This window comes from Zosterops lateralis, assembly GCF_965231275.1.
Source record: "Zosterops lateralis genome assembly, chromosome: 8".
NCBI lineage: Eukaryota > Metazoa > Chordata > Aves > Passeriformes > Zosteropidae > Zosterops > Zosterops lateralis.
In genome coordinates, this window is record NC_139768.1 from 8,673,759 (window position 1) to 8,696,323 (window position 22,565).

General features: G+C 38.4%; 1 protein-coding gene across 1 annotated transcript; it reads right to left on the reverse strand.

Annotated features, from left to right (window-relative positions):
* Positions 1 to 363: 363 nt before the first annotated feature.
* On the reverse strand, positions 364 to 22,565 carry HELLS (helicase, lymphoid specific). The gene is made up of 21 exons (XM_083866309.1): positions 22,313 to 22,565; positions 18,626 to 18,748; positions 17,285 to 17,344; positions 16,784 to 16,820; positions 16,627 to 16,691; positions 16,117 to 16,158; positions 15,127 to 15,351; positions 13,446 to 13,628; positions 13,049 to 13,192; positions 12,265 to 12,461; positions 11,508 to 11,604; positions 10,432 to 10,593; positions 9,782 to 9,924; positions 8,508 to 8,646; positions 7,015 to 7,098; positions 6,808 to 6,927; positions 6,369 to 6,485; positions 5,342 to 5,501; positions 3,028 to 3,124; positions 2,743 to 2,819; positions 364 to 1,117 (listed from the first exon to the last, which is right to left on the reverse strand). The coding sequence occupies exons 1-21, from the start codon at positions 22,415 to 22,417 to the stop codon at positions 1,020 to 1,022; spliced, it is 2,475 nt and encodes an 824-aa protein (XP_083722435.1). The 5' UTR covers positions 22,418 to 22,565; the 3' UTR covers positions 364 to 1,019.

Sequence of the window (22,565 nt, forward strand, 5' to 3'; positions counted from 1 at the left end):
AGTTTTGTCTTCAGCAATTACCAACAAAACAGGGCTTTCACCAGGTAAAGGTCAAAGCCAGCTTACTCATTAACAGATTTATCTGTTCCCTTAGAGGTAAGCATAAACATTTCTTGCTTTCATAAGATTCCCCTCTATATCAGGCCTATTAAGTAATAATGATCATAAAGTCAATGAAAACCGGTTTCTGAAGTCTGAGTTGGTAGAGGGTTTTTTTCTGTGTTATCTATACCATGTTAATGGGCACACCTGCAACTGTGACAGGTCCAGCTGCAATTCCACGACTGCAGCTTTTGAACGACACCTAAAAGACATTTCCACAAACCAGCGCTGACCAGCAGCCAATACTACAGTAATGTCTGCACCAGAAAGATTTAGGCTATTTTAGGCTCATTGCTTTTTGGTTGCTGTTTGTTTTGTTTTTTGGATGGTTTGTGTGTGTGGGTGTTTTTCTGCTGTTGTGTGGGATTAGTTTGTTTTTCTTTAAATGCATGACATTGGCTAATGTGCTAAATGAGTAGGAAAGTGTGAACTAATGGACACAAGATCAGCTTCGCCTGTTTAAGAAGCCAAAATCCACATTTTTAGAACAAACCAGATATTTATTTAACCAAAATAATTTGCAGAAGTTAAAAACAGAAGCTACACAAATGGCTTTAACAAAGGCGCACGTTCTCTCCCTTCCAAATAAAACTATAATTGACACCATATTTAAAAAAAACAACCAAAAAACAGGGGTTCAGGACTTCCACAGGAAGATTTTTTTAAACAAATTTGCCAGCTTATACCACTGAGCACAAGAACTAGCTGCAAATGTGAAACATGCTCATTTTCTTCTTTATGAAAAGCCTACTAAAGCTACAACTATCACCTGCCTTATACTCTAGAACATGTTAAAATCCACTGGAAGAACACAAGGGATTTGAACAAGGCTTAAGGAAAGTCAGCATCAAGGACCAGTAAGCGTAAGTGACATCTCTGGAAGATCTGAAAGACTACTTAGAGGCCACATTTGCATATTAAAACACACATTCTGCATTGGACTCTGATGACTCTTCTAGGACTTTGAAGACACCCATTTTTTCCTTTTTCGTTTTTTCAGTGGTCTTCATTTGATCTAAGATTAAAACAAAGGTCAACAATAACAGGTGTAGTAGAAAACAGATTTGGAAAACAAGTTGACAAAACCATTTTTCTAACCAGTTGGCTACTAGAAGTTTGTGTTAAAATATTTTTCAGCTATATGCTTTTAGAAAAAAAAAAATCCAGCATCTCTGGCTAAATGTGAATGGAGAAAAGCAGTTCTAAAAAGTGTCTGAACTAGTCTCATTTTCCTGAAAAAAAATACCCAGAAAGCCTTTTTAGTGAAATTACCAGGAGAAACAAAGTTACAGCTCTGATAAGTAATATTCTTTCCAAAAAATTCAAATACCTGCAAACTTGTTTTTCTGGCAATTGCAATCACTTTGTTGTCCTTCCAGTGAATATTAAGCTAATGAAAAGTATTATATTTATATAAATTTAGTAATTATGCCTTACCAGTGTGGAAGCTGGCATTGAGCTTTCTAAAGCACTAACTGCAGTTAGCTAGAGCAAATATTCAGTATATGATGCCAGACTAGTATCTTTGTATTAACATTTTTGACAACTTTATTATATTAATTTTGATTGGCATAGCAAAGTAAAAAAGCAACCACAATAAATATGTTGCACACTAATAACACAAGATAAACAGCACCTTCTTCAATTTGGAAAGAGAAATCCAATTGTTTCACCATCTGTACTTGTAAAGATATAGACCTTATTATCCATTCATCAAGAATAATTTTCCACATTATCAGTCAGTTAACTGGAATAAGCAGTTTTACAGAACAATGCCTTAATTCTTTTTCCCTAAATTATCTAAAATGTAGCCAAAGTTTCCTAAGGCAAATTCATTTTACACAAACTACACACAGAATACTTATTTAAGGCTAAAATTTTTACTTCTAAATTCTGTAATGACTGGAGTTTTGTTCCTGTATCTATGCTTGGAGTCCTGTTCTGGTGAACATGCTGAGGGAAACAAGGCATACTAAATCTACTAATCATATAAAAGCATTCTAGATCTATGAACTAGACAAGAATTTTTCCTCTCAGGAAAGTTAAAGGTTTTTTTCAATAATATCTTGGCCTGATCAAGCACTAGAATTTGCAGACAACCTCAAAAGAGTTGTGGTTTGGTTGGGGTTTTTTGCTAAATAGCTGATCCACTGACAAGCCATGGGAACTCTGAAAAGCTTGATTTCTTTTCTCCAAATATTAGACTTGACTTCTTTCCTCCAGAAATGTTAGACAATGTTAGATAAATTTATTTTGAATTTATGACAGTATCAAAGTACTTTTGTAAGTTTGCTGGAATAAATCTTCCCTGAGAATAATGTCTATTTTGATCAATTACAGCAACTCTCCTTGAAAGCTGCTTTGCAGAACACCTCCTAATCTATGCTTGTAATTCACAGTATGCTCAGGGTACAGCATGCCTGAATGTGGTTTTCTGCAATACTTTTGTCTAAGTTCTGTTATTTCTTCTACAGCAAACCATATTGAAAATGTCAACAAAGGGACCAAAGGGTCCTTTGTCAAATGAGCAACACAGCTGTAGGGAAATGAAGCTATGGCAGCTTTCTACATACAAAGGCTCTTACAAAATATGAATTTACTGTTGAACAGAATAAAGAAAATATGAAAACTCAGACTTACCAATAAGATCACTTCTATCCAAAAGTAACTCTAGATCTTTATCACTGATTACTTTTTCTTTAGATCCTTTAACCTCCCTGTTAAAGAAGAAATAATCTCTCAATACAGATAAAAGCATGTTAGTATTGCACAGAAATCAGTTTTCCCATGTAGCAGAATCCCTGGGACATTCTTTCCTCTATGAAGATCCACAGACCACTCCATGAGACAAGAGAGCTCTTGACAGCTGCTTGCAAGGTTACAAGTTACAAACTCATGGTCCAAGAAAATACAAAATCTGCATACCTCTCATAGTCTCTGGACTTCAGTAATTCTATTAATTCCTGAGGGTCCAGGCAGCTTTTCGACTGTGCCAGACCAGATTTTCCACCTTTAAACTGATCTGTAGAAAGAATAAATATTAAGAAAGCATACAAAGACTGAAACAAATTACTGTTGAATATCAAAACTAATGCTAGGCTTCATTGTTTTAGCCCTCAGATAAACACACCTTACACTAACAGAGACACACTCAGAGATGTATGAAGGTTTGCATGCAGGCCTTTCACTTTCTATAATGTATATGTATGTAGTATGCAGAACTGACTGAAACACCAATTCAACGTGTCCACATGCACACACATAGAGCAGAAAAGTCTTTTGTTCTACTTACAGTAAAAACATTGTAAATAAAGTTAGATGGTGGATGCTGAAGTTTGTTCCCTTTGTATTGTAAGCTGGTTAAAACAAAGTAAGTAGTATTAACCACAAGACAGGAAATATGTGAAAGATGTGGTTTGCAGAGAGAACAGCCTCAGTTTAATGAAATAGATGACAAAACAGTACCCCTGACACAGGCTGCTTTTTTGAGACTATGCTAGCACTTATTTACAGCAAATCTGGATGTCAGTCCAACTGTAAAAAACAATACACAAAATTATTACCAAAGCTGAGCATGGATGAAGTCAAGCTCAGTTTTACACATTTCAAGGAGACTGACAAGACTTGCAGTTCTGTGCCAAGTTTCCTCAGTTTTTATCAACATATATACTCATTTTATTAATGTGTCTTCACTGATTCCTTTCATCACACTGATCTTCCTTCTGGTATCCTGGTTTCAGAAATCCTCCCTACCTCCTTTCCCATCTCCCTTCAAGAACTCTGAGCTGACCTGTGAAGTGCAAATCAGATTCAAGTTCCAGAGTGGTCTGAGCTATAGGATTCTCTCCCCCAGTGAAATCTACAGCAGTGACACACATGCTCCAGGTCCTTTCATGCATTATTACTGATGCTGTCTCTCCCTCTTAGCTTTCAGAGTTTCACAAACCACGTGGTATTAAATTAGTGCTGTGCAGGTCTCAAGTCGCCATAATAGTGACAGAAGAAAAATACAGCTTCCTAAGCAACTTTCTTCAATGTAACAGAAGCACAAGATAGAAAGAAAAAAAAAATCACTGTTTTGTAACAAATTCCAGTTCTAAAGCTCCAGTATTTGTACTGTATATACCCTACAGGGTTAGTTTTGTGATATTCCTTCCTCATTTACTTCTCCAAAGTTGCAACACTTTTTAGATATTCACAATAACAGGATCCATAACATCAGCTTTACATTTACAAAATGAATCCAAAGGTTTCTGAAGTGACACCCCTACTTAAGCTGCAAGATTTAAATGTGATACACCACTAAATGCCAAGATAAATGTTGAACTGCAGGCACTGACACCTAACCTCCTTCCAGTACAAGTAGTCCCACTCTCCAGTGCTGCCTTAGTACATGGCAGTCATTTATTAGAGCCATTCTGTGCTCATCTTGCTGCTTGGGTTTTAACTTCCGTTTGGACCCTTATCAAATCATGAAAAAAACCAAACCAAACCAAGAAAGTATACTAGTCAATTACGTGCCTATAAAGAGGCAGCCCTGGCAGTCACACCAAGACAGCAGTGCAAAAAGATTGCTAAGAGAAAGGCTAATACTAGGATAAAGTAATTATCAAAGATTAGCTAACATCACCTGGAACCAGAGGAAAACCACAGCTTAGGCTTGACTGTGCAGAGGTGTGTGGCCTTTTTGCCCCTTTATACCCTCATGAAAAGGCTTTTTTCCTCCTCAATATGAGAACACAAGAATGATGAGAAGTTTTTAACTTCCTCTGAAGTTTAATATAAAACTAGTTAGTTTGTTTAGAAGCCAAGTTACAAGAATTGCAATTCTTCAAGTGAGCTTAATGTTTGGAAATTGCTATATATAAGGAGCTAGAGTCTGAATGTCACAAACAGAACAAACTACAGAAGGAAAGCAGGATTCCTATAGGATCTCTAAAACTCATATAGGACGAGAAAAACTCATCCCCAAAAGGGGAACTTCAAAGCAACCACATTTCAAAGACTTTTGAGTATGACAAGCCACATAAACAAGAACACCACAAGAATCACCATTGTTCTGTACATAAACCCAAGGACTATTGTTCTATTTATCACTGGCCAGTTGTTCAAACAGGACTGGACTTCTGTGGTTATAACAACACAATGGACAGAGGCAAACAGGATAGTGAAATCTGTTGGTTTGAGATTTAAAGAAGCAACACATGTTGACATGAAGTCCTAAGAGAAAGATACTAACTTTTATGGATAATCAGCTTCTCCAGCTTCCTCTTGGCAGCAGCTCTCTCCACAATCTTCTGGTCAATAGTATTTGCTGTCACAAGACGATAAACAACTACTGGCTTTGTCTGACCAATTCTGTGACACCTGTCTTGGGCCTGCAGGTCTGACTGGGGGTTCTGAGCAGAGAAAGAAAGAAATCAGTAACAATTTGGTTATGCCATCATATTTTTTTTAAAAGGCACATTACATATGCAATATTTTTAATTGAGCAAAAGATATATGGTATAACAGAACTCTACCTCTCTTAACTCTTAAGCTTATCCATGGCAAGCTCTGCTGGTATAGCTGCACAGGCATAGAAACCCAACCAGCCTGGACTGCTTCTGCACCATGTGCTGCAGTTTTCTACACATGAACATGGTTAATATGACAGATTTGATTATAATTTTAGTTGTAGGTTTGTGTTGGGTTTCTCTGTTGGAGGCTAAGAAAAAGTATTTTTAAAGTTTTCGGCCATTTCTAAAGCTGAAAACAGCAGCATTGTCTACTAAAATAAAGTGGAGATGCAGAGGTCCTCAGTTGTTTCCTTCGATACCTTTCTTCTTCCCAGTCTCCAGACTTAAAGGAGCAGCAGAATCCTAGCTAGCTGAAACATGTGGCAAGTCACAGAGGAAATTCACAGAGCTGGTACTAACATGGCAGCTGTTGTAAACAGAGAACCTGTAAAAGGTCCAGCTACACTCAAATTTAAGTAATAAAAAGAAGGAAATGTATTGACAGCAGAAAAAAACCCTCCTGTTTTTGGTAACTCGGGCAAACTCAGAAACTACTGTAATGTTGTATGCAGTAACCCAGGACTTTTCAAATGAGGCTGTATTATTTCACATGCAAAATGTTTGCACATGCTACTATTACGTTCAGATAACACCTCACTAAAGTTATAGAAATTATCTATACCATAATGGGTTAGTAAATGATTATCAAAAGCAGAAAGAGAAAGCATTTTTGACACATATCACTAGGTTTACAATCTGTCAACATACCCAGTCGCTGTCATATATGATAACTGTGTCTGCTGTGGTTAAGTTAATGCCCAGGCCTCCAGCTCTTGTACTCACTAAGAACAGGAAGACGTCAGGGTCAGTATTAAATTGACGCATCTGGAAGAGATTTCATCTATTAAAAAAAGTAGATGGACCAAACATTTTGAGAGACTTGTTTAAAAAGATGAACACAGAAAATACAACACAACATGTCTGAAGTTTTAAGACATACTGCATTTTAGGCATACCTCAAGGTAATGGTTAGCAGCACACTTTACTGCTTCAGTATTTCTGAGCTTCAAATACTGAGGCAGAAGACAGCTTTCAGCATAGAGGTGTTTTGCCTATTAAAGGCAAAGTGCTGTGCAAAATCATATCCCAGTGTCACAGCAAAACCAGAATTTGCTGATGTGCTCACAGGGCATGTCCATCTACTCACATTTTCTTCTCTCTCTGAGTAGGACATAGAGCCATCCAATCGACTGAATTTGAAGTCTCTCAGGTAACAGTAATCCATCAAAATGTCAAGCATCATAGTCATCTGTGAGAACAACAAGACCTACAAAACCAGAAAGATTCCTTAATAACACTTTTTGTTCATAAGGAGATGACTGTATCTCATCCCTCCAATAATCTTCAGCTTTACCTTATGTCCTCTCTTTTTAAGTTCTGGAAGCATTCGGTCCAAGAGTAGAAACTTGCCTGAATTCTTTACTAGATCTTCATCAACCTTGGAACAGGGAAGAGGGGATCATGTATTAGGAGAGAAGAAGACCAATGGCTTCACCAACTCAAAAGCATCAACAAAAGCTATCTGAAATCTCGCTGAAACAAGTGTGCACCATTTTCTTAACTAAAAGCCATAATACTAGAAATAATGTTAATTTTAGCAAACAACACTGAATCACTTAAAGCATAATGAAACTAAATTGAATCCCACATTTTATATGCCCAAATAATGATTTTTTAAAACTAATTACTTTTCACCCCATTTCTGGAAGGAGAAGCCCTCATGTTGTTAATTTTTCCCCATGGAATAGCAATGCTGTTCCTTTCCCAGCCTGTAATTAAGGCACAAGGCTTCCACCTACTGGACACAGAGAGGCACCACTGAACAAGTTATTACACATCAGCCAAGTGGTAGAAGTTCACAGCAAGTTTTCACACTGCTGCCTTAAACCCCTTTTCAAGAGAGCTTTGATCTAATTTTTGCCATGGGCTAAGGGCAGGGATATAGAAACTTCTAAGGTCAGAAACATGCAGCAGCCACCTGTAATTGGTAATTATGAATACATTGTCCTGAGCAAGTACCAACTCCTGTGGGTGGTGTCAGCTGTCAAACAGTCTCTATTTTCTACACACTAATTTTCCCTCACTTCCCTGACCAGGGAATCTGCTTTTTCTGCACTGACTTTACACTGATACGCTTCAACAGCAACTCTGGAGTACAGAAGGCTCTGTTATCACTCACCAAATAGGAAAAATGACTACACAAACCTACAAATCTACATTTAGAATGTGGAATAAACTTCCAGTTCTTCAAGATTCTTTCAATTCAAAATTATTTCATACTTTCCGGTATTTCCAACTGCTTTGTGTAAACTACCAGCTGGTCTTTGTGATATAACTTGGATATTTTTGATTTTGAGGAAGGATGCTGTAGTCTCTGAGCAGACTCCTCTTGTACTTGGTTCAGTTTTTCAACAACTCACTCTTAAATGTTACCACTGCACCTCCTGCAGCATGTACAATTTACTTCATGAACAGTTCACCAAGGTTACCATTTGTTTTGAAAAATAACCCTAGTGAGGAGATCTTGAGGCAGCCCCTAAAGCACCTGGAGCCAATGGAAGCCTGCAACTCTTTGAATGAATAACTCTCCACAAGGGGAAGAGCACTGTCACAATGAAGAATACCACGGCACCACTGTGCAAAGGCTGAATGGGCACAGCAGCTGAACAGATCCCTGCAACTGCTGCTGCAGGAAGTTTCAAATAATGATTCAGTATACTGCTGGAATTCAATAGGAGGCGTATGCCAAAACACATTGAAAAGGTCATTCTTTATTGCCATCAGCTCCCAGTCTATTGCTTTTTAATGCCTGGAATAAATTTTCTTTAATGCTTTTAAAATGTGTACCTTGAATTGCTGTGTCGCAGGATCCAAAGGATACTCAATGAGGTAGGGGTGATTACAACACTTCCTCAATAACATCATAATGTTCTGCAGTTTAAGGTTCACCTCGGAATCCATGGGAATGCCCACTTCTACCACTGGCCTTGAAAAGATACATCTTATTAGTACTGAAAGTGTCCTGTTATTATGCTACAAATATTAGTAAGAAAAAAAGCCCTAGAACAAAATCAAGCAATGGAGTCACATGCTGTGACATGTCCTCAAAATCCCTTATAGTCTGTAAAGCTATTACCAGACAAAACTTCTTAGAGTGCCATACTTGGCAACAAAGGCATAACTGTTTGCCATTATTGATGTAAAATATAAAAGAGCAGTCAGTAGTAATTAGAAGCAGAATTTGACTTGTGCAAGTCACCCAGCAGAAAAGGGAACAGAAGCAAGCCCTCACCAGATTACATGGTCAGATTTCCTGGGGAGCAATACCTGTGTGCCAGAATCAGCTCTCTGCCTCTCCCAATTTGGCCACATTGCAGGAATGACAATGAATACAGCTATTTAGCTCTTCTAAGTGTAAGTACTGTGTCCAACTTAAAGGATCCATGCACACCGCAATTCTAAGACAAACATAGATTTAACTGTCTGTTCTTACAGGCTACACTGGGCTAGAATAAAAATCTAGCAAAATAAACACTTTTCAACCTGAAGACTTTGCTTATGCCCAAGGGACTTTCAACCAATTTAGAGCCACCAACAGAAAGAAGTGGAGGACATTTAGAGTGACTGTTTGTCTTTCCAAGCAACTGTTATACATAATGAGGTGCTGCGGATGGCTGAACACCTGCCTGCCCATGGAAAGCAGTGATTTAATTCCTTCTTGTGCTTTGCTTTCATGTGCAGCTTTTGCCTTCCCTATTAAACTGCCTTTATCTCAAACCACATGTTTTCCAGCTTTTACCCTTCTGATTCTCTCCCCAGCCCCACTGATGGAGCTGTGAGCAAGCAGCTGTGTGGTGCTTGGCTGCTGCCTGGGGTTAAACCACAACTGAGTCCTGAAGTTAACTGTAGCTCTAATAAGCCAGTGAGTGATGGTACAATAATCATTGCTATCGTGGCTCAGTGAATACCATGTAAAATCAAATAAACCAACTATAAAGCTACAAGGATAGTGAATAACTAAATGCCACTCTTCCTGATCAATTTCAGTAAGCAAAGCTCTGGAAGTAAATTAAGAGGGAGACAGACAGTACAGGAAAAAAAAAGTCTTTCAAGACAGGCACCTCTCTTGTTCTACTTCCTCTTGCATTTTGCTGATTAATTTTTCCAAGTCATCAGGCGAATCATTATGCTCTTCACAATAATCAACCACTTTCCGACTACGGCGTTTTGGTCGGCCTGTGGAGCTCAACTCAACCACTTCTTCCTGTGGGAAATGAGAACACTGCCATCAACAGCAGCCAGCTTCAGGGTCAAAGGCCTGTGCTGATACGAGAATTCTCAAAACTGAAAAGAGGCCTCAGTGATGTGCATCATGTAACACTTATTTAGACTCAGCAGCCTAAATTTTGGCTATGTAGAATATGCAGTTAAATTGTAAAGGTCTGTAGATTTTAAAAGCTTCTGTTTGATTTTAAAAAGCTACATTCATATTTTACTGACTTTAAGCCAAAACTGTCAATTCTATGAAAACAGTGCTCTTCCCCCTCCCAAGCTACAAGCAGTCAAGAACATATTTACACTTATATTGTTTTAGTTCTGTGCCAAAGGCCTATCACAGTAACTGCTGCTGAAATAGACAACAAATAGATCAGACTAAAAATGTAAGAATAAAAGCAGGTTTAGTTACAACTGTAATGAAACAGTGCCAATATGGTTTTGCATCCAAACTATTAAAAGCAAGCACATTTCTAACACCTGTATCAGTTGATACCTCATTATTTCCAAGCAGTTTCCTAATGGTGCGGTTGACAATGGCAGTATAGAAAGTTTCCTGCTTCTTTGCCAGGGGTGCGTACACCACAACTTCTCGTTTAGGAGGAACCTCAAGGGCAACATCCGATTTCAGCCTTCTCAGTAAGAAAGGTGTCAGAATCTGAAATGGTGAGCACGTGCTACAATTACTCAAAGCTGTCAACACAGCTAGTTTAAAAAAACAAAAAACAAGACAACAGAGAAGCAGGCCTACTGAAGTATTGCTGTTTTGCCAATTTAAAGCAAGAGAGTTAATTTCCACATATATTTAGATTTTTAGTATGTATGCCTACTCAACATTTTCATGCCCATGCTGGTACTAACATGTGTTGAAACACTTCTAAAAATTCTGAAGTGCTTAGTAGGGGTGCAGTAGTAAATACATTACAGGCCTTTCTCACAAATTCCAGTAACTGAAAGTAATCTTATTACAAAACTGTTTGTTTGTTATATTTCTTAAATCAAGGTTTTCTGAAAACTCCCAAAACCCTTGACTAAAATAAATAAATTGTCATCAACAATTACACACAGAAGATACAGTTTAGATCCCTCACCTTCAGCTTATAATGGAAAAATGATAGGTCTGTAAGCATTTACTTCCATACACTCTCTTAAAAAAGAGCTTTAAGTGTAAATTTGGAGACAGAAATATTATATATCTGGTTTGTCAAAAGGTATTCTGCTCAACATCTAAGTTACATAAGCTCCCTCAAAGTTATCTTTGAACAAAATAAATACACTGATTAAATCTCTTGGTGAATGGAAGTCTGTAACTGCAACTAAGTTTGACTAAACTTAATTCAGTTCCAAGAATAAAAATGAGTGACTATCAAAGACAGAAACTATTCCTTTAGCATTTGTAAGTGCTGTAAAGATTGAAAAAAACACCCCCCAAGTCTAAGTCCAGAAATGCCACAATGAAAACCTCAGACCAGAATTCAGCATCATAACCAAGATTTTGACACACTCCATGACATGAATGGTCAATGTTACAACTATATCATAAAAAATACAAAATGAAGGATAAATGAAAACCTGATGCAGCATATGCAAGATGTTTTGTTCCCTTTCTTTAGCAATAATATCTTCAGCAGTTTCTGTAATGCTGGTAATATCAAACCAGGATTCAAAGCTATAAAAACAAAGCAAGGGAAAAAATTAGCTTACTTCATAGCTATTCATTATTTTAATATATTTTCTTCTCTTATCCTATGATTAAAAAAAAAATAAAGCACTCACATCCTTCATGAATAGAAGTAGCACCAGAGGAATTTCTGAAATATACATGTCAATTCAGAAGCTTGAGGTTTTATGTGATTTGTAAAAATAGTTGTACTAGTTGGGATATTCATTATCATCTATTATACTCCATCTAGGCTATAGCTTTTTCCAAAAATTAGTCTAAACACTGTTTTGGCAATGCTCTTCCACCTGATCCCCTACTGCTGCAGAAAAGGATCTGTGGGTTCTGTGCCTGCCAGCCTCACATAGCTTCATCCAGCACCTTTGAGAATCTCAAAGCAGCACCAGGCATTTGTGATAAAACCAACATCTTTCACTGCAAATGCTCACAGCTCAGCTTCCACTACCCAGGAAAATGAAAATTAATTCCTTCCTTCCTGAAAAAAACTATGTGGGAAGCAAGATACATTTCAAAGCCTTTGCCACCAAATAATCATACTGAATTACAATCATGCCATAGAACAGCTCTTCACATAAGTTTAATTATTAATGACTCATAATAATACTCAAACAGAACAAACAAAGTTTCCACCATCAGATTGCAACCTACCTTTTCAAATCATCAAACACATCTGGCAAAAGGAAGTTAAGCAATGACCACAGCTCTGCCAAGTTGTTTTGCAGGGGAGTGCCAGTCAGCAGGAGTTTATTGTCTGTGTTAAATCGCTTCAATTCTCTGATAAGGCGGCAGTTCATATTTTTAATCCGGTGACCTTCATCTACTATCAGGTATTTCCAGTTGCAGCTCTATGAAAATAAAGGGTATTTCAGTAAATTTTAGCTTTATTCCATCAAAACAGGTGGCATATTAATTAAAGAGCACTAATAAGACTGTTTGATACTGCCTGTTACAAAGGTTCTATTTATTGTTTTTCACTTTGCCACACTAATAGAGCTGAGCCCAAAAAGGTAATGCCACATATCTGCTTCATGGTGACTGCCTTTTAGAAAACCATCTAACTTTACATGGTTAAAACAAAACTACCACAAGAAGCTCATCTTGCTGAAACAACTACTGTGATGCTAACCACAATATTTATACACTAAATATAATTTTTACTCTAAACATCCTCAACCATTACCTACAGGAAGGTAACAAAAAAGAGCAGGTATGCTGTAACTATCTGCTTTTAGAAAAACGTTTTGTTTGAAGAACTTAGGCATTAAATTACAGAGCTACTACTACCAAGGAAACAGAAGAGAATGCCAATGTACAATGCTACAGCATGAAATGTATTGTACAGGCATCACAAGGGATTTTTTCACTGTGTTCAAAAGCACTGCTCTAAGTACTGAGGCACAACACAGTCCTGGGGCTAGGAGAACTTGGATACCTGCAGGGCATTTCTGTCTCGCATTGCTATTTCAAAGGAAGTGATGACCACAGGATAGATCTGCAGTGATCCTTGTCTTCCGTGAATTTTACGAACCAGTTTTCGACGCTCCTGCTGAGCTCCATGATAGAGCATTAGTGGAATCTGTAAAAAATAGGTTATAAGTCAGGACTATGATGCCTATTTTAAGAAAGACCGTAGAAATACTGGGATTTCTTACAAGAAGGCTGTAAATACATAGCAAGTCATGGCACCATTTGTAGTAACCACGTAAACAACTACAATTAATATGATCTCGTATATAGAAAAAGTTTCAAGGCAAATAATTAGAAGAGAAATTAAACAATTTGTGCTTTTAAACCTAAGGAAGAAGAAGAAAAGTCTTCATTGCTTTTACCTCTGGAGTAAATCTCTTAAATTCAGACATCCAATTTGGAAGAGTAGACAAAGGACCACAGACTAAGAATGGACCAGGGACCCCTCGCTCCACCATTAGTGCTATCGTTGCAATGCACTGGATTGTCTTCCCCAGCCCCATCTCATCAGCTAAAATGCCATTAATACCATTTTCCCAAAGCATCTGGAAAAAAAAAAAAAAGAAAAAAAAAAAAGAAAAAAAAAAGAAAAAAAAAAAAAAAAAAGAAAAAGAAAGAAGAAAGAGGTAAATGCAAACTAATCAACACACACACGGAAAAACAAAGATCTTTAGGAATGCAACACCTGTGGAAACTCTCTACGAGGCCCATTTTTTATTACAGATGAAGACGATTCTCTCTATCATAAGAATAAATACAAGCATCTTGTAAATGATGGATATTCTCACGTAGATGTATGCATTCCTAGCCAAGTGCCTGACTAGGGCACAAAAACCAGAACAGTATCAAAACAAAGTATCTAATTTAGTGTTGCATCAGAAGGCACTTCAACTGCAAGTACAGCTTGCATTACCAAAGGTTTTACTTATCCCAGCTCCAAAATTTCACTTAGCTCTGCCTTCCAAAAGACCAAATGACTGTGCCAACACTTCAGTGGTATTCAAGGAGCTTCTGTAGGCATGGAGCTCCTGGAGCTACCTCACCACAAGAAAAAGATGCACTTCCTGGCCAACACAGCCACCTGCTCCAGCCAAAGTTCTTTGTGCAGACGCTACGTACTCTGACAAGTAACAGAGTAACTTCTCATAAAAGAACAGAAATACACAGAAGTGCTCTTTGGCCACTCTCTACTATTCAATAAAGGTACATGAAAAGGTTATTATAACCGAGGACCCAGCTAAGGAAGCTGGTTTTCCCTCCAGAAGAGGCCTATCTTTACTAGGCACTTTCCAATAACAGAAGTGAGTGAGCAAGTTTAGTGGCACTCACTTGAGGGGTGAGTCTAAGCCTGTTGAAACAGACGGTGTATGCATGTAGGGAGGAAAAACAGAAAGAAAAAAAATTAAGAAAAATATTAGATCAGTAGCAGAATTAAAAATAGTTTTGACTCTTAGCAATTTTTTAATTTGGCTTGCATGCTGAAACAAGTAGAAGTTGAAAATGTATGTGGGTAATTTTGATAGCAAGTTCCTATAGTTTTTTATTTCAAAACACAACATTTTTAACACATTGTGTTAATATTACAAGTTAAGACTACAAGATACAAAAAATGAAAACTCATCTGGGCCAAGCCTGCATAGGTAACAGGCCTTTGAATACCTTTGGGCTAGGTATTGAAGCCCTTGGGAGAGAAAAATAAGACTGTCCCTCAGTAGGATCTACAGCCCTTGTGCTTTCAAAAACTCTCTGTAATGAGAGGTTGAGTTGAACAACAAAATAGATGGAAAAAGGGAAGATGGAAAACACCAGCCAGAAGGTCTAAAGAAAGGCTTAGAAGCACCAATATCCTTCCCACACTGAAACGTTTCATTTCCTGTTTGACAACTTTTTCATAACACCAGATTCTTTCACCATGAAAGATTATAAACAACTCTCTCCTTTTCACCTTCCCTGTACCAACTATGATCACAGTCTAATATCTCTGCCCCTCCATGCCTCTTTCCAATCACCAGCAATTCTGATCAAATTCAATTGCATCCATACCCTTAGCCACTCCATGCCTTCCACTTGGTACCACCTCATTACACCACCAGTAAAAATCTTTGGCTGCTGAAAAGGCACCGGTTGTCCATTAAATTTCCGCACTGGATCGAGAAATTGCTTGGCACTGTGTCGTACAGCTTGACACAATCTGTCCTTAATGACACTATTCGAATCTCCATTTTTCTGCAGGTCTTCCGGATGCAGGCTGTCAGGGGAGCTCTCATCCTGTAGAAGGAAGGTCAAGGAACATGTGATAAGTGGAATGCACATCAAAGCCTGCTACACCTCTTCCCAATTTACACCAGCCTTAATGTGCAGTGAAGTAATTCAGTCTCTGACACAAAGACTTCCTCTGAGTTAACTGTCAACTCAAGAGTAGACTTTATAGATTCTTTTCTCCTTTAGAATTCAAGGGCAGCGACAGCTACTGAAGTTACCTGGCTTATAATTTTTATAATTATAAAAGCATAACATAAAAGCAAACAGACTTAAAACCTTCCTCACAGAGGCTGGCATTCAGTGCAGCTATTTCCCTTCTGTAAGCAGAAGGGCTTTCCTGTCTGTAAGCTGTTCTATGTTAGGAAGCAATTCACACGCTGCATGCAGCTCTTGAACTACAGAAGTAAAAAAGACACCTGACCTGTTATCTCCACAGATAAAATTTATCTGTTTAAAAATTACTGTCTTAAGGTCTTAAAGACCAACACAAATATTTTTTAGTAAATTCCTATTTCGTTTATTTGTGAAGCTACTAGCAACCTGTAAGGTATAAATACCTTCAAACTCAGTTTTTAGGAAACCTTGGATTTCTGAAATAAGCATTTAAGTGCATTCATTTATATCACCTTTCTAAACTTCAATTCAGGACCTCAACAAATAACAAAGATGTTTATTGACAGGTAAAGTTTAGAAATACACTACAAAGTATAAAAAGCCCTCCCTCCCTTTGGGCTTAGTACTCTTAAACTGCAATAATATGTGTCAACGTACCTGATTTTCCCCTTTACTTTTTTTTGCCACTGATAATATTTCCTGGAAAGAAACAGGAAAAAAAAACATGCTTATGTGCTTTTCAACCTTAAAGGCTACTGTAATTCTACTTCATGTAATCTCTTCATTCATCTTTCAATCTGTATATACTTTAAAAAGCTTTCCATACAACATCATTAATCATACAAGTGACTCTAAAACAAGACCACACACCAGGTAATACATTTCAGTTACAAAGGGTAGCTGAAAATTCAACTGGCAATGTAGACTCTTCACGGCTTGCCTCCTTAAAGACTGGAAAAAAACAAAAGAGTATCCAACCTCTATAGCTGTGACAACACTGCTTGTTACATAGATCTTCACTCACAGGCAGACTACAGATGGCTGATAGTATCTGGTAGCAATGTATGAGAATGGAGTGCTCTAAAATATAGATGACATGGAAATTGGCTCACCCACTAAAAGATGTGCTACAAAAATCCAGACAACCTATTTATAGCCAAGGCATACCTCTTTGGACATAATTTCTGATATGTTGTATGTCCCATCTTCTCTTCCTCTCTTCTTTTTTGCACCTGTAAGATAACATTTGAGGTTATACAATGCATCAAACATTAAGGAAATCAAACCCACCAGTACTGAAAAAAGGCAAAGCCTAATACATTACCTGATTTCTCCTCTTTGCCATCGACTGGGTTTTGACCCTAGAAAATAACCACAGGAAGAGGTTCATCACCTTATACATCTTTAACTATCATGACACAGATAAAAAGATGTAATCAGACTCTAACCATTACCTTTGAAAGCTTCTTGAAACATTTCTAATATTAAGCAGTTTTCAAAAACACAGCAAAAAAAATCCTGCTTATTTTTTCTTGTTACTTATTCACTAAATAATTTGCTGAACAAAGCAATCATTGCTAGAACAAAAATACTCGTAATAACTAGTCAAAAACATCCCCTAAAAATTACTGTCATGGTATACAATTTTTAAGCACTTTCAAACAGTCTTACTACACTTAAAATAAATATTGTACGTTAGCTAGATCCTCCAAGTCAAACACTGGACAATCAAACTTACTTATTTTACTTATCTTGATCAAAACAAACATTGTAATTTCTCACACTTTTACTTAGAAAGTTGCATCAAGTAGCTACTTAATCTTACCTTGGCCGATTTTAACATCATCTCTCTCTTTTTTTCCAACTTCTCTTTCCTCCTCTGTTCCTAAACAAAGTAAAAACCACACATGCAATTCTTATCTTTCCATTACACCTACAAGAGCACTATCCACTACAGTAGTGAAAAATTACACTGCTAATATTGAGTTCCATGTACTCTATAGACTTTGATTTTGCAACCCCAGTGAGTTTGTTCTGATGTAGTTTAAAACAACAAAGCAAAATTTGGATAAGAAAATGTCACTGCTCTAAATAGCTTGTCAGTAAATACTTTAAACACTTAAATACAGTAATTTAGAAAAACTTGAACAAAAATATTCCCAATTGCAAACTCCTGAGGATTACATCTACTGCAGTAAGTTTCCATTTATCCAACTTCTACATACTGCATACTCATTGCAGAACAGACAGCAATGCAGCCTAGAATGCTTTTAACAAAGAAGTGCTTTCATGTCTAGAAGAACTTAACATTTTTATTCCATCTATTTTTACTTGCTGGAAGCAAAAGGATCCTGAGCAAAGAGTAAAAGACCTTAATATTTATCAGATGGTGCAAGATTTAGTACTGAAATATGCATTCTACTAATACAATAACCATGAATTTGAGCTGACAGTTCAACTAGAGAAGTATTTTGGAGAGGAGGTTCCTGCAGTCTATCAGTGTCCCTTTTCAGAAAACGTTGCTGTTCTTAATCTTTTCCTGCTTTTCCCTCTCTCTCAAGCATAAAATCTTGCAAGCTTTCCCATAAAGGTACAGTGAAGAAAGTCAAGACAAAGCTAGACATGAACTCAGCAGCCTATGGACTAAAAAGGAGAAGACATGTAACACTGTTTCATGGAAGCTCTTGTTTGGGAACAGCATGGCCTCAGATCACTGTAATTTACTGATTTGTTTGGGGGAGGCCTAAGTTAGCATCTTGAAGGTACATCTCATCCTCAGCTTTCAGTTAGTAACACAAACAGGATACTTCACTTCCCAACTGTCAGTTCTTTGCACCTTCTATCCTTCTCCTTGTTTTCTAGCTCCCTTAGACTTTATTTGAAATACTTTGCTTCCTTTGTACTCAGGCCAAGAGAACTGTCAAGGAATCAGTGCCACCTTTAAACTATAATTCATGTTCTTCCATGTCTGATTCATCTTTTAATTTATAGAACAAATTCTCAACACTTTGAAAAGCATCATAACATTCCTGTACAGTAGGTTCCAGTAGATTTTAATGTTACTAATGCAATCTTAAAAACATTTTTACTTCAAACAGATGGATGGAAAAAAACTCCAAACTGACAGCACTGCAGGAATACCCACTGCATACAAGAACACACCTACCTCTAGCTGCTGCTGTTCCATTTTGGTTAGCAAGAATTTGGAATAGATGTTGCTTTTTTCAAGCAAATGTTGAAGCCTCTTATAGCGCATTTCACTTGATTCCCTGTCCCAAGAAGTTCGAGCCTGGACAACAAAAAGAGATGTCAAGCATTTACAGACACAACTGTGATTATACTTAAAAAATGCTCCTTGTGTTAAAAGCATTAACTCTGACGTGTCTCACACACAGACACTGTTCCTTCCAGCCATCACACATCTCTGGTTTGTACTGTATGGACTCACATGTAGCTATGAAGTGCTGTAAGAGGGAAGTAACTGAGGGTTGCATTCACTTGCATGTGCACCATACACACCCCCAGTATAGCAGCACATGGCAACCAAGGGCTCAAAGATGCCTCAACTCCAATTCATAAATTTAGAGCAAAATGAAATCTCAATTTTTTCATAGTCTCCAAAATTTGTGAGCAAAAAACCCTTACCTGGCAAATTTCAGTACAGCTTCCCCAATATTATTATATCCTTTCATGTACATTTACACCAAATTGGTTTCTCATGAAGAACAAGATATACAGACAGCTACAAAGCTGTCACAGTTTTACAGAGCTCAAATCAATTCCCAATATGCAAACAGTAACTTCTGCTCACTTTGCTTACAAAATTCACACATGCTTTTCAAATTGCTGCTGAATTATTCAGGGCCATGCATTTAGAAGTATGCAAATTACTCTTTAAAACTGTGATCAAAACACCCTCAAAAAGTAAAAACCATTCATCCTTCTGCATTCACCTAACACTGCCTGCAAAACCGAGATACCAAACAAGTCACAGAATAATTTGTTTGGAGAAGACCCAAGATCATGGAGTCCAAGCATTAACCAAGCACTGTCAAGTTACCACTAAACCAAGGATGCCCCAGAAGTGCAACATCTGCTCCTTTTCGAGTGCTGCTTCCACCCTCCCCCAGGCAGAGATTCTCGGTGTTTAATCACCCTTTTAGTGAAGACAATTTTCCAACAATGTCCCATCTAAACCTCCCCTGGCACTACTTGAGCACATTTCCCCTTGTCTTACTGTTTGTTACCTGGAAGAAGAGATTGACACCTCCCCCAACCTGCCTACAGGAGCTGTAGAGTGATAATTTTTAAATTAGCATCTCCAAGAGAAACCCAGAGAGACAAGATGCAGAGCTTTACAAGATGCTTATCTATGTCATTGCCTTCAGAAAAAAACACAGGGGGAAGGGCTCGCTAAGACACAGAAAAACAAGGGACTCTTCCTAAACTAAATACACTAATAGGCAGGGAAATGGGATATTTCCTGAATCATGGGACAAACTGTGAGACACTGAAAAGGTGGGGAATGTCCATCCACCCAGAACTCAGAACTCTTTTTCTCCAAGTAATTCCAATCAGGTGGCAATCACCTTGTTCTTTTAAGTGAGGGAGATCTATCCCCACAATTTCTCTGGGGGAGGAGATTACACTATCGTGATTTTCTTTGCTTCTGCTCTCCCCCATCCGGATTTCACCTTTAGATGACAAGTACCTGAGCTCAGAAAGATCAACTCTTGATGGCAATGCCAGGAAAGAATATAATTATAACTAACCTACTTTTCCAGCAAACTGCTATAGCTTACTTTTTATTGCAGTGAACACAGCATTCTTATTTGGTCAGAATGAAAGACTGTTTCCTCGACCAACTTCAAAAATTTCAAGCAGAAAAAAGAAAACTCAAAGATGAACAGCCCTTAACTCTAACGTCATTATGTTTTTTGACTCAAGCCTTCAACCTTTATGACAGTGGGTTTTTTTCCCTTTTTGACTGAAAAGATCAAAAACTTGCCACTCTGTCACCACTCTACATTCACACATATTTGCACAGTGGTATTTCATCATTAACCTTCAAAAAAACCTCCTGGAAACTCCTTTGCTGAACTACTGTACAACCACCTGGAGAGGATTTGCCAAAGGGACAAACAGAAGAAACACAGGAGCTGCCCCTCAGTGAGCCTGTGGTAACTACAGGAGAAAATCCCCTCGGTCTGACTGGCCCCCGATTTCACAAGGAAAAGGTGATAAAGCACAGAGGACAGTGGATCTATATCCTTGCTAGAGGTAAGTCCTGTGGATTCTCCAGAAATGGAGAATAAAATCCACATTACAGCATCATTACAGAAGTGATTATTGTGAAAGAAATAATTTTAAGTCTTTTTCTCAGTAGTTCCTGTGCAATGAGAAAGCCTGTTCTACAAGGGTTTCCTCCTTACCTTCCAGAAGTATTACCTCCAAATTTTTAGTTCCTAGTCTAATCAAGGAATATCTGAAGTTCCAACAGGCTACATCATCACTTACAGTTTGCAACAAAGAATATTATGAGGCTTCTGGGAAAATCGATATTCCTTTCTAACTATGGTATCACAAAATAATGCATCATCAAAACAAACCTTTATAAATCCTAACTTGTCTTAGAGAAAGGAAAGAGAGTAATCAAAATTAGTTCCAGGCCTTAGTGACTGGTATTTTTCAGGCCCTTAGAATGATGTGTCAATTCTTAAGATAGGGAAAAAACTCCCTCACCTAATTTCCCTATAATACTGAGTAACAGTGTTCCTTGAGTAAGATCTTTAAGGTCTCTTCCAACCCAAACAATTCTATAATTCCTTAGAACACAATTTCTCAAAAAGCTTTTAGGAGAAAGGTTCTTTCAAGCTTTTATTTCTTTATGTCTGAAACACAATACAAATTGTCATGCTATCAGAATACTATATAAGAGATCAGGACAGGTCTACAAGCATCATGCTCTCATGTTCTCACTCCAAAACAGACTGGTTAGTGTTTAATATCAACATTCTGAAAACATCCTCAGCAAGAGGGAAATGAAGCACAGCAATGATTCCATCGCTTGCGGTGGGGAGGCACCATTTCCCCGAGGCAGTTTTTATTTCCGGTAACACAGGAAAACCAAAAGCACCAAACCAAACATCGCCTCTGAGTCTGAGCACATGTTCACTGCTGGCAGCAGCAGCTCACAGGGAGCTCCAGCACAACTGTGTGCAGGGAAGGGCAGGAGGGCAGTGACCGGCACAAACCTGACCCTTGTTGGCTGGGCTTTCTCAGCTACACCACTTAATCTTAATAAACTGTATCCATTAGAGAAACACATAACCGGGCTTGTTTCTGGACACGACCTGCAGAACTCTACTCAGGCCATTTGGATGGTGAGGTAACCCTTTTCTAACCAAGGAGGAGGGAAAGATGTGTTATGTACACCTTGAGAAACAAAACCAGAAAAGTTGTGTCTTTAACGTTTCAGGCAGAAATTCAAAAGAATAAGAACTTACTACCCGTTTATGAAATCGTGTCACTTTATAGGCATTATAACCCGCATATTTAGGCTTAGAAAGACAAAAGCAAAGATGTAATCTTCCCTCTGCAAATTTCAATGCGTATAAAATGCAGCAGGCTTCTCCCTAAATGCAAGAATTTACCGCTAGCCTTTAAAAAAAAAAAAAAAGAGGGCACTTGGCGGATGATCAAAAGGCGCTTATACACCCACAGCACGGCCTTATCAGCTCCTCACGTCTGTTTGTTTGTTTGTTTTGAAACCCAAGGAGCTGCGTGGCCCGGGCCTCCAGGCACCCCGCCCGAGCCCGCCGCCCGCGGGGATCGCCCCCGAGCCGCCCCTCACCTTCTCCAGCATCTGCCGCTCCTGCTCCAGCCCCGCCGCCTCCAGCTGCTCCTCTTCCTTCAGCATGGCCGGCGTGATCACCGCCGCTTCTGCCTGTTCCCCCATCTCGGCTGCCAGCGGTTCTGCAAGGAGCGCACGGTCACTGGCGGTCACTGGCGGTCACTCACTGTTACCCGCGGCCGCCGCTGCCGGAGTGACGGGCGGGCATTGCCCCGCTCCCGCTCCCGCGCGCGCCCCTCACCGCCCGCCTCGC